The sequence below is a fragment of the Puccinia triticina genome, chromosome 6A (assembly GCF_026914185.1).
Source record: "Puccinia triticina chromosome 6A, complete sequence".
Taxonomy (NCBI): domain Eukaryota; kingdom Fungi; phylum Basidiomycota; class Pucciniomycetes; order Pucciniales; family Pucciniaceae; genus Puccinia; species Puccinia triticina.
Genome location: NC_070563.1, coordinates 6,025,752 through 6,039,986, shown reverse-complemented (window position 1 = coordinate 6,039,986; position 14,235 = coordinate 6,025,752). Strand labels below are relative to the sequence as shown.

General features: G+C 44.6%; 2 protein-coding genes across 2 annotated transcripts; both read left to right on the top strand.

Annotated features, from left to right (window-relative positions):
* Positions 1-7,318: 7,318 nt before the first annotated feature.
* On the top strand, positions 7,319-8,004 carry PtA15_6A681 (uncharacterized protein; the record flags this gene model as incomplete). Its single annotated transcript, XM_053170412.1, has 3 exons — positions 7,319-7,442; positions 7,519-7,581; positions 7,652-8,004. 3 exons carry the CDS (start codon positions 7,319-7,321, stop codon positions 8,002-8,004), a joined length of 540 nt encoding a protein of 179 aa, XP_053021606.1.
* A 4,173-nt stretch (positions 8,005-12,177) lies between these two features.
* PtA15_6A680 (uncharacterized protein) lies at positions 12,178-12,834 on the top strand (the record flags this gene model as incomplete). The annotated part of the gene is made up of 4 exons (XM_053170411.1): positions 12,178-12,280; positions 12,353-12,393; positions 12,492-12,557; positions 12,640-12,834. 4 exons carry the CDS (start codon positions 12,178-12,180, stop codon positions 12,832-12,834), a joined length of 405 nt encoding a protein of 134 aa, XP_053021605.1.
* Positions 12,835-14,235: the final 1,401 nt, after the last annotated feature.

Below are 14,235 nucleotides of genomic sequence, written 5' to 3'. Positions count from 1 at the left end.
GAGGAATTCTCACTGATTAAACTGCTCAGTACTTCTTGGTTGGATATCTTAGCAGTACCTTGGCCCAGGAAGAGATACCTCATAGGCAAAATGGCAAGGGACTTGATTTTGGTATGCGCAACAATATTGGGAGCAAAAACCTTCCAAAGTTGGATGCGCAAATTATTGTAGATACTTGGGTCGTTGAGATTGAAAAGCTGTTTGGTTCAAAAAACCCCTTTCTTGTGAAGAAGGACTCCATCTTTGTATAGCATGAGTGAGCACTTGATTGTCCTAGTTTTTGGTTTGCTAGCCTTTGTGGGTTCTTTTGAATTTGTTGTCTGTGATTCTCAGGCAAGATGGCGCACATATGCATTTTCACCAGCATGATTTGCACTGAGAGAGTTTTATTGGGCTGGGATGTAGGATATGGAAGCGGCTGGTAGGGAGTGCAATTTTGCATTGAATGGATTGGAGAATGGAACTGGTTGAGTGTGATTTGATTGGGATGACTGAGACAGACGACTTGGAAGGGATGGAGGTTTTTTTAGCAGGAAGGCTTCAAGGCAAGTACAGCATGAATCACTCCATAGCTCATCTTGGCAACACTGGGAAGTTATGCTATCCAGGTTGCTTGGATGTCATTTAGTTATCCAGTCCTACGTGGTGTGAAAAACAGCATAAATAGAATCTGTGGGTGTCACAAGAAAGCTTGAATGTTTCTCAACATGATGGGGCCTAATTTCTTCCAAGAAATTCATGTTTTTGATTTTGAAATATCATCTTTGTCATCAAAAATTAGTTATCTAGCCTAAGTTACCCAGATAACTAATTTTTGGTCACAAAAATGATATTTCAACATGAAAAATAGGAGTTTCTTGGAACAACTTAGGGACCATCTTGTTAAGCAAAATTCAAGCTTTCTTTTGACACCCACAGATTCTATTTATGTTGTTTTTCACACCACGTAGGACTGGATAACTAAGCAACATCCAAGAAACCTGGATAGCATAACTTCCCAGTGTTGATCTTGGGTCCATTTTTTGCACTTCTTGCAAAGAGGCATGATGTTAAGATATCTGGTTAAAAGTAGGTAAGATTCTTAAAAGTGAGCTATGGTAATAGTTTGCAATGACTGGTTGATTTAATGTTTTATGGATGACTGGTGGATGTAGTGTTATATGCGCCTGGGGGTACGGTTTTTAAGGTTGATTTCATTTATTTTTAAGGATGGGGCCTGGCTGGCCCAAGCATTGGATGATCTCACTGATTTGCTGATATTGGTAGGCCTGGCCGTGTCAAAGTTGAAGTGCAGTCAGCCAGACTGGAAGCACCTTGCTGTTTCCAACGCAATCAATGCAACCAGGCAGGCAACATTGCTTCATGTGCCATGTGTAATGATTATGATAATTTGTTTGTAAATTTTAATCTCATCCTAGGCCATATCAATGCGATAATCTGACCAGGCTTATGACATGCAAGTACCAAGGCAAAGAAAAAATATGCTCATGCCATTGGTTCCAGGCATGGGCTTCAGCCAGGTTATAGTCACAAGCTATTTGCCTGGCAAAGCCCCCTGACAGTACACCACTACTCTACATTGGACAGGTTTAATATGTACTGCTCCTACATCAGGGAAGCTCTTTGGGCTCCCTCTGACCAACAACCCAACAACAGAAGTGGCTGGGGGTGTTCATGGTGATGTTGGGGGACGTCTGCCAGGTCATCAGCGTGTCATGTGCGGAGTCCGACAGGAGTGAGCTTGCAACCCCATAAGTCAAAGATTATATATGTACATACTCACCAATGACTTGGGCCTGATGAAAAAGGTTGGGCCTGATTTTGAAGGTCCAGGAAGGTTATTGGGTTTTGGTACTTGTTTCAGCCCAACTGTGTACATATGTACTGCCTTTGAACAAGGCCCAAAAGTTTGGTTTTTGGTTTTTGTTTTCGTTGACACAAATGGTGTCAGTCCAGGTCCACCGTAGACTTGCATTTGCTCCGTTGAGTGTCTTAAAATATGTAAGGTGCAATGCCTGTACCGCATGAGCTTCCTGTAGGCTTGGCTGTACCCCCGGTACGAGGACGGGTCCCTGTTTTGCCAGCTTGTTAGAGATGATGGCCCGTGGACCAAACATTCCCACCTCCTGTTGCACTCTGGGTAAAAGAACATGATGCACACGCGACATTCCCTGCCGGAGCCTCGTCTCATGAACATGTTTGACATCCCCAAGACTTGTCTTATCGACCAGACGTGCATAGAGCGCCTTGTAAGGTCGGATTGCACACGATTACACATTTACAAACATGCTTTTCACTTTCAAATCACAGTATGTATCCGGATACAAACATTTTTTTTACTGACTGTCTCGGGTTCAGTATGGAAAAAGTGAGGTTCAGTGGAAGTCAAGTATTTCACAATTTAAAACTACCCAGCCTCAGGCCTCCCAAGAGATCACTCCAGGATCAAAACTGTTTTTGGCCCATCAAAGGTTACAACAGTCATTGATGCGCATAGAACACTGCCTTTTTCTTTTAGATTTCCCTTATCAAACTTCTTTGGAGCCATCAAAATTTACAACAGTCATTCAAATTGCCTAAAAGTACAGAGCACTACTTTGAACAACGGTTGATTACCTTTTTAAACCACAAGTTTTGTAAATGCAAATCTTCCAGACTCGTGCGGCCTTGCTAATATGCGTTATGGGGGCACTGAAGCAATTGCAACGCATTGGGGGCACACCTGCCATTTCTGAAGATGCTTCGGCAATTGCAAAGGAGATATCAAGCACAATTGATCCTCATCAGAGTTCACCTGCTGGGACTCAAACATCAGGCAAATTGAAGCGCTCTGGGGAATCAATGATGGGAGGTGATCCATGTCACCCATCTTGCAAAGGTATGAGCAAAATCCCTCGAGATACTCAAATCCTACCCTGCAATGCTGGATCTTACGCCATGGGCTTCCCAAAAACCAAACAGCTGATCACTCTTTCCATCAATCCAGAAACCTCCAAAATGGCGAGGATGGAAGATCATGCTGGTGAGCATACTATACTAAATTTTACATGCATGAATTGATTCTGAGGCAGATGCACATTTATAATTGAAATCAGGATCATTGGAAAAGGTTTCAGAGTGCTATATGGAAACATCAAAAGAGTGGAAGAAGTGGAGTTCTGCAGTTGTGGGGTTAGAACCAGAAAAAAATAAGAAGATCCAACTTCAGCAGGAAATTGACGAAGTGCTTGTATCAATTACAACACTGTTTGAAAAACGAATGCATGAGTTGAGGGGTCAGCAGTTTGACTTCAATGAATTGTTAGGACTAGGAGGCAAAACACCTATTTTACCTGATGATAATAGCCAATTAGTTGTTGGGAGATGGGAATGGGGATTGTTAAAATCTGTTGCAAAATCATTCTGGATTTGGAATCAGAACCCTTTTTTATCCACAGAATCAAGGAAAATTTTACTAATGAAAAAAGGAAGTGATCTCATGATTGATTTATTCATTGACATACAAAAGCATCAAATTATTGAAGAAGGCAGTCTTTCCCATTTCTTGAACAAGGAAAATAGGGGAAATGTGATCTTTTTTTATGTTATTAGCAGGTTCCCTGTTAATAGATTGCAAGATGATATGCCTGAAAGACCAGATGATGTGGAAAATATTTACTTGAACTTCAACCTTAGACTAAGTCTCCAGGAATGCCCTTCCACAAGAAAAATGGCAGAAATACTCAAGTGTCAGTCACATTTTGTTTGTGTGAATATCCTCATGAGTTCTGAAAAGCTGATTCAAAATTTATATATCAATTCACATTTGTTTGTTTGATGAAGGCAGTATTGGAGCCAGACACCTGGAAAAACATTGAATTGCTTTACCTTCACCACCAATACCAGCAACTTCCAGTTCAAAGATCTTGGAGGGAAGATTTTGATCTAGTTTATTTCTATTTTTGGAAAATCATGTCAAATGAGAAAGAGTTCACAGCTGAAAATCATGATCAATTTGGAGAATTCTTGCAAAAAACAGTTGCCTTTATATCACAAATCAAATGTATAAGGGATAACAACTTACATAAACAAAGATGGATTGAATTAAAGCTGTTGCATGAAATGCTGAGACTACTTGTGCACTACCATCAACCTGGAATATTTATGGCTTATATGGAAAAACACTCAGGAATTTTCAATCAAATCCATACATTTGAAGAGTTATTTGGGCTAATATCAAGTCTTTTACATCGGTGTTACGTCAGAAAAAAAGCAATTGAACTTCAGAAGCAAGTATTTCCTTCCAAATTAGATTTCCTGGTTGATCAGAATGAAAATAGGGTTATTTCAATATTTGGAGAAGGCCCGGAATTCCAAGAAATCACTCTTTCTGAAAGTTCACAGCGCGAAAAACAAAAATTCCAAAAACATGAATTAAAAATGTGGAATGCTTCTTCTCTTCTAATAGAAAAAGATGAACTCAAAATTGCATCCAAGAAATCCAGATATCATTTGAAAAGATACATAACAATGTTAAGTCAGCTTGAGAAGAACAGGGATCCCTCTAATCTCCGATTTATCACAGTCATGCGATTTCTAACCACATCATTCAATGATGTGTTGATATTGTTGGACAACATTACAAGTGATGAAGAACTTCTTGCACTAGTAGAGTGAAATTGAAAAAAATGGCAATTTTTACATGAGCTACACAAGAATCCAAAATGCATGTTCATGTTTGGCCTGGTGGAACTGAATAGTAAAAAAAGCTAGCTGAAAGAGTTTCTGATAATCCCCAATCCTATCTAATTTCTTGTCTTTGCTTGGATGATCTTTCTTTCTCACACTTTTCTCTTTGATCTTACAATGATTGCTGATATGAAACATTGAAACAGAGTGATGCCTTTTCTTCATCTGCATTGCCAATTTGCAAAACCAATGATTTTCCTATATTTCCTAGATTTTCCATTGGCCTCAATAGAACTTACAAAAATGAATAAAATTAACAACAACAGCCCGATTCCAATAGTCTAAGAAAAACTGATGAGGTAGAAAGTTTATTGCTTGTGATGTGAAATCCTGGCCAGTTGCTGGTTGTCCAGAATTACATAATTGAATGGCTGGTTGTATGCAGTCATCACAATTTTGCTTTGCTTGAGTTTGGCCTTTGTCCTCCTCAGAAATACTGATGCCCATCTCTGATAATCACAAGGATGGCCAAAAATGTGAATCCGGTTCCTGGAGCAGGAACAAACGGCAGACCAATAGTTCTTCATAGGTATGTCACAGCTGTTGTAGTATGAGCAGTGGATAGTGTGATAGTATTGCACCAGATGACCGGTTTATACCTGTCATTGAGAGGGATGAGTCCTCCAATGACCAGCACCGGTCAACAAGAGGGATGAGTCCTCCCAATGACCAGCACCGGTCATTGAGAGGGTCATTTCCTCCCAATGACCAGCACCAATCATTGAGAGGGATGAGTCCTCCTGATGACCAGCTTCATGTGTTCCTTCTGATCTTGTCTGATCTATTATTTGCTTGCCCAAGGATCAGAAGCCAAGAAGCAGTAATCCCTAGGTGTAGACAAAGGAGGGTTGAGGAAATACCTGTGATGTTTTTGGTTGAGTTTTGAGAAGCGGTTCAGATGACTCCAATTTCACCCTGAGCACTTAATTCATGACTTACGTTGGAAAATTGATTTTGCAACCATCACCCCCTTGAAAGAAAATGGCTAAGAAAAAACCCACCAGTTCCGTTCCACCGTCGAGAGCAGCTGACAGAATGTATTGTCTTTTCCAAGAAGCTTGGACAAAATTTTAAAAAAGTGTTTTCAAAAATCCTTTGCAAATCACATATCCAAGTATATTAAAGCCAGTGAATCATGGAAAAAAAAATCAAGGGTTCCCCCTACAAATTACCAAAAAACAGGAAAAAAAGTCAAGGGTTTCCCCCACATAAAGAAGTAGAAAAAAAGTCAAAGGTTTCCCCAAAAAAGCACAATGAAAAAACAATACACAAATCCACAAGCCCACAACCTGCCACTCAACATCAGCAAGCTGATGTACCGTGGCCCACTGTCCATCCCTGTCTAGCAGGGTCAAAAAACAGTGAGAGGATGGCTCCCAGCGCACCGCATTGAAGGCATTATGCAAAAGGGGGGCCAACAAGTATTTTCCCCTCAAACTGTGCAAGTGCAACAGCGGAGGGGCTTGAACCAAACCACCTGCTGGAATTACAGCGGCTGGACTTGGCTGAGGGACAGCATACAAACCCACCCCCCCTTTTATAGACAATACTTGCCCGCCTTGAACTCTAGTCTTCCATATATACTCCAAGTTTTGATTTGACAGGTGTCAGATACAGCCCAAGGCTAAATTGAAACCCAGAGCCATCATCCTTGAGAAGATAGTCTTGGAGTAGACTTCAGGAAAAACTGAGGTCTTCTTTGGAACCAGAGCTGCTTGTTGACCCCTCCAACCACGGCTCAACCAAGTTTATTAAATCCACACAAACGTGGAAACATAGATCTAAGTTTTGGTGTCTTTTATTGTGAAACACCACAAAAATATGACACACACAATAGACAAGTTGAAAGAATTCCCAAACACCTGAAATAGGCACCTTGAATTGACCCTCCAGCCGTGCCAAAGCAACAAGCAAAAAAGGGCCGGTTGTGAAGGACTCTGTGAGGAGCCATCAAGGAGGGGCCTAATCAAGCAATTAGGGCGCCTCCAGGGAGGGGGTGGGACGAAACCAGACCCCCTGGGGGACAGCGGACACAAACCTCACCCCCTTTAAATATCCAAACATCTCGCATCACGTGCACCAGCCTTGCCTTGGTCCAAAGCCACGCCAACCGCATCCTTGCCAGCGCCATGCCCACTGAATCCGTGCCAACGCCCACCGTAGCCTCCCCAATCCATTTGTCCAACTTGTTCAAATCGCTGGGATTACTCCTCCCAATACTATGTATGTCATCAATGTTCCTCTAACTCATGAAGCCAATGACAATGTAGCTGATTGGTTTGGCTCATACCTTGTTTTTTGCTTGGGTTTGGGTTTCTTCGGAAAGACAGCTCACTGGTTTGATGATCTTGAATGCCGCATCCATGATCCTGAAGTCAACTCAAAAACCTATCAACAAGGCTTAGAACGAGACGAAGCCAAGGCGCTGGCCGTGATGCAACAAAAGTGGCCAAAGCTTCAAAAGCAAGAGACAAATGTTGACCTCTGTCAGATTATTGAACAAGTAGGGGTCTTGCTCTGCATAGACCGTTTTGAAGATTTTGAACTGAGGTTGGATTTTCTGGCTGAATTCTGTCAGCATCCGGTTCATATGCCTATTGTCGGTCTGTATGACCTGCCCACTTGGGCCGTCCTCAATTCCCTCAAGCGCGTTCTCTTGGGCCTATCCCGCCAAGTCGCGCTTCCTGGTTTCAAGCTGACTACGCTGCAAGAATGTGACCTCATGGTACTTGTTGTTTGGCCCGATCTTAGGCTTCTCCTCCAGCAGCCCTCTTTGCCCTTCACTTTCAGACCGGACCCGAGACATAATCCTCAGGATTAAAGATCTGGATCTTGCGCGGAACTCACTGACAGGTATTAATTACACACGACTACTGGGCTCAGGTTTGCTTGTTGACTGACGTATGCCCCCTTCTCCTCTTAGAAATCCCCCGGAGTCTGCCGCTGGTCTTTCCTGGCCTGTGCAAGCTGAATCTCTCTGGCAACCCGCTCGGTTGTCTGCCTGCGAGCCTCCGCCAATGGAAGCTGGTGAAACTGAGCGTGGAACCGCCCACGCGTCAGCCTTCAGGCCGGCGACGGCTTGCTCGCATCCTGGCCTGCGCATGCGACCCCCCAACGCTAGCAGAAAGCTGCTTGAGCCGTATGATCAAGTCTGCGGCCCGGCCGGGCTTACCAGTTGTTCCCGCCTCTCAGCACCCGCTCCCAGCCCACCTATCCCGCGCACTTGCGAAGGGACGCCTCTGCGACGACTGCCACCGCTTCCGGTGGTCAGCCTAGAAGGCCATATATCTCCGTGCCCCTCCCGACTACGTGATCCGCGGATTCAACGGGAACCGCTTGAAACCTCACTCCCTCATCCTAGCTCCTTCGTTCCTATGCCCCGCTTGTCTCCGCCTTCATTGCATCCGCACCCACACTTCGTAACGATGGCGCCGACTACTCTATGCTTGATTTGTATTCTTCCTGCTACCCTCTCCACTACATGATGGATTGGCGAACTCCCAAGAGGAACTATTCAGGGATGTAACTGGAAATCAATAGCAAAAGCGCGGCAACCTTGATAATGTGTCCTCAAATATGTGTTTGTCCCCCGTCTCGCCAACTCTTCACAAACACCAACTCACTAACCCGTTGTGTATAGGATTTTTTTTGGCAATCAGTCTCCCCTCCAGGCGTCAGGCAAGGATATCGGTCTTTTGCTGATCCAGAAGCAAGTTCACCGCGCCGCGGAACCCAATGGATCACATCCAAGCAGATGCCAAAAGTGAGCTCGGATTGCCGGGCGTGACCAGGATCTTGCGGATCCCCTGCTGCTAGACTACTGGTGGAACTTTTGGCTGCCCAGGACGTATACGCTGATGATGGACCGGCTAGCGTGGTCATCCTCGCAGGTAGCCTCTTAGGCGCGGCTGAAAAGCTTTTGGCCACAGGTATATTCATCTCTAGACTCTCCTTAATTTCCTAACATCATCCCTCTAGAATGTGTTCACTTGCCTCTTTGGTTTTTCTTCTAAGATTCCATCCAACCATCATTGCTGAGAGCTTCTCACGCGCAGCAATCAAAAGCGTGGGATTTCTCGTCACAATTCCTACCCTGGCTGGTCTCAATGATTGTGACTTGTCACTTCGCACTGTAAGCACTTCCTTGAACTCCAAGATCATCTCGCAACATTATTTTAACCTGGCCCCAATGGCAGCGATTAGCTCCGGCCACAGAAAGTTGACTAACTTTGCCCTTGCCGCTGGCCGCAGAGACAATCAGCTGGGATGCTTGCCAGATCAACTGGGTCATTGCGGGATCCATGGCCATCATGGCCATCCTTGTAAGCTTGCCCTCTCTTTCTCCGCGTGCTCAAAACACTTGCTTACACAGACTATCATTGTCTCCGCCTAATCCGTCCTCAACACGCCCGGCACTACCTTTGCCTCGCCAAAGAGCGCCAGATCATCGTGTGCAGATGTCCAACATGTCCTCCAATCAATTCTTCTGTTGTTCCGTGTGTACATCTGTTGTCAAATGCTTATATTACAGAATCAAATCATTCCCGGACGCACAAAGCTCATCTGAATCAAGACGCTAGCTAATCAACCCTTGCAGCTGATCAAAATGGCTCGCGTCTAGGTCTCCAGCGGGTGAACAGTGTAAACAATATATTTAACAACTGGATTTCTTGTAAGCTATTACATCTTTGATAGATTTTCTTATAGCAAAATAAGGTAAGAACAAATGATTTTTGTATCTAAAGGCACATGTGTCCTGTTAAAGAAGTTCAATAGTAATGAGGCAATAAAGATCATACAGATATTAATCTTTTGAGCTGTCAAAGCAAATAGACAATGTGATCAATGAGTATCAGTTGCACTCTAACTTGAGAAAATAGTTATTATCATCAGTCTAATCATCCCTCTTCTTAATCTTTCCATTCTCAGGCTTAATCAGGCAAAGAGAGACTTGACTGTAATTAAATATGCTATGAAATTTTTTCTTTAACTAAAATAATTCTTCTCCTGATCAATAGAATGATCTAAAGTAACAATAAAAACTCTTTTCCATAGAAAATTCAAGGAACTGAAAGCCAACTTGCATAATAGTGGAGATGGGATTGAATCAAGCAGACTTGATGAACTGGACTTGGTTGTTGTTCATGAGCTCACAACCTGTTGAATGAAAGAGCAACGCTGTAGCCAATATGATCCAAGGTATTTATTGGGTGGTGCTGCATCTCAAATTGTTCTTGCAATACCCAACAAAAGCAGTATCACAGATTGTATTGGAAAGCCAATAAAATACAGCGGTATTTTATTGGTAATAAATATGTCTTTTCTGGGTAATGTGGAGAAAATCCAATCACTCATCCCAGCAATAAATCTGGTATTGGACTGTATTGGTGCTCTGATACAAGCTATTCTGATATGATACCATCACCTTATATTGTGCTAAAAAACAATCCAATGCCAAAACATATATTGGACTGTTACAATTTTGCACTACAAAATAATGCAGGAGTTTTTTTCTGCTACAAAATAGACCATAGTGGTAATGTATTCAGGGGTGTTGCATAGCATGATAGCGTATTTAGTGCAGTGTTAGCACAAATCTGCTTCAAACTTTGGCTTGCCAGAAACAGCAGGGGTTTGGGTCTTTTAGTTCTATGTCAATTCCTGACAACTGATGTGGTGTTTTATCAGAAAATCACTGTACTGCTCCAAATTGAGCTTTTTTTTGTTCAAACACAGGGATTTAACCTTGCAGCAGCAAAGCCGCCTTGGCCTCTAGTGGTGATAAAAGCACGCCTTGAATTGGATTTGTCATCCATTCATAGAGTATTTGGCGTTCCTTTTTTGGGCACGTGGCACACAGGGTGCTTACGACTCCACAGCGGGGCAGATCGGGCAAAGCCGATGCGCCCAGCTGGCGTCCCAGCACTTCATGCGCCATGGTGGAGTGACAGGGACCCTGAAAAATGAGGATAATTTAGATGCAATGTGCTAATATGTGTTGAAGTTTCTTATTTTTCAGACCTGTATGCTTGCACAAAGTGGCTGAAAGGTTTTGAAGTAGCTTTTCTTACATGTTACATTACTCAACAAATTATTTGAAATTTTTGGGTTATGGGAACCTTGTTTTTTAGGCACCCAAATCCAACATTTCTTCTGGTTTTTAATGATTTTTTTAAACATAGGAGAATGCTTTGAAAAACTTCCAAAAAATTCAGAGAGGCCAATGAGAAGCCTGTCTATTGATTTGTCAAGAAAAATCTTCAAAAAGTTGCGTAGTTTACCCGCAGTGCGCGAAGTGTTTGGGAATCCGCGCACTGTGCAGTGCGCGAAGTGTTTTTCGCAGTGCGCGAAGTAAGTCCGTTTTATTATGTGGCGGAGAGTGTGAGGGTGACAATTTATTTGAATCTCGTGGGGGGGATGATCTCCTTGATTCCATGGGGGGAAAAGGAACCTTATATAGGAAAATGTGAGGCATTTGTGCTGGTGGTCTATGTACATGAGGGGTTTTGGCTGGTGTGCCTTTACAAATGCTGTGCAAATACAGCTATGTACAGTGTGGCAGTGTATACATGAGCAAATTTAGCTGGTGATCTAGTTACAAGTGTGGCTTACACAGCCCTCTGGTTGCTATGGAGTCTTCTCAAGTGACCTGCACAGCTTTCTGTATTGCTGTGTAGTCTGCTTGAGTGACTTACACAGCCCCATGGTTACTATGCCGCTTTATTAATGTTGCTTGTGGTTGCTGGGTTACTGTAATAAGTGGCTTGTGGTTGCTACACAGCTGCATATGAGGCTGGCTGGTTGCTATGCAGCCGCATATATACACACATATATATGTAAAAGGGTAGTATGTAATCTATATACATGCAGTTTTGTAAAACTGTGTATGTAAACTGAAGGGAGTGTGTGTATCACTAGATGGTGTAATGCAACACTACATATGTAAACTAGAAATTTTTGAATTTTTCCATCCGGAACTAATGCGTCTACCACAACGCCGGTCTGTTTTGCTGGCCCAATGGAATGGTATGAATGGATGATGACTTGTTTATTGGGCCGCCTGGCCTGGGCGGCCCCCAGAGATTGGGGCACCGGGGCTTGAGGGCCGGCGGGCCCTCCTGTCCCCAGGCGGGCCCCGCCGGCCCAGAGCATATCTGATGGCTAGGCCCGGCCCGCGCCAGCCCTATCCAATTCCAATCAGTGTTAGGACCCTGGGATGCGGCCCAGTGGCCAATTGGGGGGCTTGATTAGGTCTGACCAGACCTAACCCAGACCTGGGACCTGGGTTAGGTCAGGGGATATCATCTCCCCGGCTCCAAGATAACCTCCAACTCTCCCACGGGTCTGGCCCCGATACGGACAGATCTTCCTTGACCCAACCTCCCACGCCTGCGCCCTACTCAAGACCACGCACCGGCCCAACTCACCGACCCCCCCCCCCCCTACAGAATGTCGTCACAGCCAGACCCCCACAGCCCCGCCGGGCCTCCTGCGACTGCCACCCAATTGACCCCTGGGCCCACACGCAGGGCCCGTTCCCCCAGCAATATTGGTGAGCACACCCACCTCCGTCAATATTTCCCCTCGGCAAACCTCCTGACTCATCCTACCCTTGACATTGTAGCAGTGGGGCCCAAGCGAGCCGCCGGCAACGGACTGGTGCGGGTGGGTTCCCCCCTGGGGGTAACCCATTTCTCCCATTAAGGCCCCCGCCTCAAGAAGTTCCCCTCCCCCTTGATGCTATTGTTTTGCTCCCCAACAAGCAATTCCTGGCCGACCTCGGAGGGGTCACGATTGTCCCTGACGATCTTGCAACCGATTTCAATGAGGTCAGTGGTCCAGAATCGCTGGGCTCATCACAATGAGCCCTGAGCCACTGACTCACCCCACCCCTTGCTTTCCCGAGCCCAGATGACCAAGCACAACCAAAATGTAGTCGTGTTGTCAACCTTGAGAGCAGTTCTCTCCAGGTTGGACTCATTAACTCAAGCACCCACGCCCCTAACTGGTCCCCAGGCCCCCGCTGCCGTCGACCTGCCCCTGGCGGAACAGATCCGGAGGTTCGTTTTCCTCTCGGTGGACAAGGTAGGACCCCTCGCAGTCTAATCAGTAGCTAGGGTTGCTAATTGGGCTGGGCTGGCCCATGGGCAACCCGCGCCGCAGATGTTGGGCTGGTCTGGATATTATTTTTTATGTATCCCACACTGAAATGGGCCAGCCCATGGGCACCTGAGGTTGTATTCCAGGCTTTGTGCAGCCCATTGTAGCCCACAGTGTACTGTGTGGGCATTGGTCACTGTTTCTGGTTCTCAACCTCTCAACACTAGCCTAAAAAACCATGGAGTCAATCACAAGTTCCAATCCTACCCATACACCCACCCAGTCTTCAGCTCAGCCTCAGCAAACTTGTATTGAAAACAACACCGGCAAAAGCACCAAGAGACGCCGACATACCAGCAAAGTTTGGGATCACTTCACTGTTGAAGGTATTCAGGTTTCCTCTAATGATCCATTAATCGCATGCTGATGGCGAATTGAGCATACTGTATCTTTCTTTTGTTGTATAGGTTTAGATGAGCTTGCACGGGCCATCTGTAAGTACTGCAAGAAAGTCTTTACTGCGCGTGCATCTGCAGGAACGAGTCACCTCCAATGCCACCTTTTCAGTTGCACAGAGAGTCCACTTTTTCAAGAAAACATTGAATTGGGTCCCAACAAATGGGAGTTCTCACAAGAAAAGTCTTGCAAACTTTTGGCGCAAATGATAATTGTTCACGAGTATCCTTTCCGGCTTGTGGAACACAATTTCTTTAGAAAGTTTGTCTCCTCTTTACAACCTGACTTCAAGTTGATCAGCCGACAGACGGTGCGCAATGATTGCTTGAATATATATAATCAAATGAAACTTTTGATAATGGAAGAAATCTCAGCCGTTTGTTGAGTCGGATTGACCACTGATTTGTGGACTTCAAGAGATCAGACCGGATACATGGTGGTCACGGTACACTTCATTGATGACAACTGGGAGCTGAAGAAACAAATTGTGGGATTCAAACCTCTTTCTTCACCACACACTGGGGTTGCAATTGCCGATTGCATCATTGAAACCATGTTGGAGTGGAATCTGCAAGAGAAATGCACCTTCATCACTCTTGAAAACGCTGCAACCAACAACTCAGCGGTCCGAAGGATCCAGAAGCTAGTTTCCAAACAATGTCCTCTGCAACTAGATGCTAACAGAGCTTATTTCCATATCCAATGTGTTGGCCATATTATAAACCTTGTTGTGAAGGATGGACTCCAATCTGTTAATGAGGGACTAGCTAAGCTTTGTGCCTCAGTGAAGTACGTTCAAAGTTCTCCTGCTAGAAAACAAGCCTTCAATGAAGCTGTAGACTCTTGTGGTATAATCTCGGACAAACAGCCAACACTTGATGTTGCTACACAATGGAACTCAACATTCTTCATGATTGACTTGGCTTTGCCATTCAAGCTGGCATTCAAAAA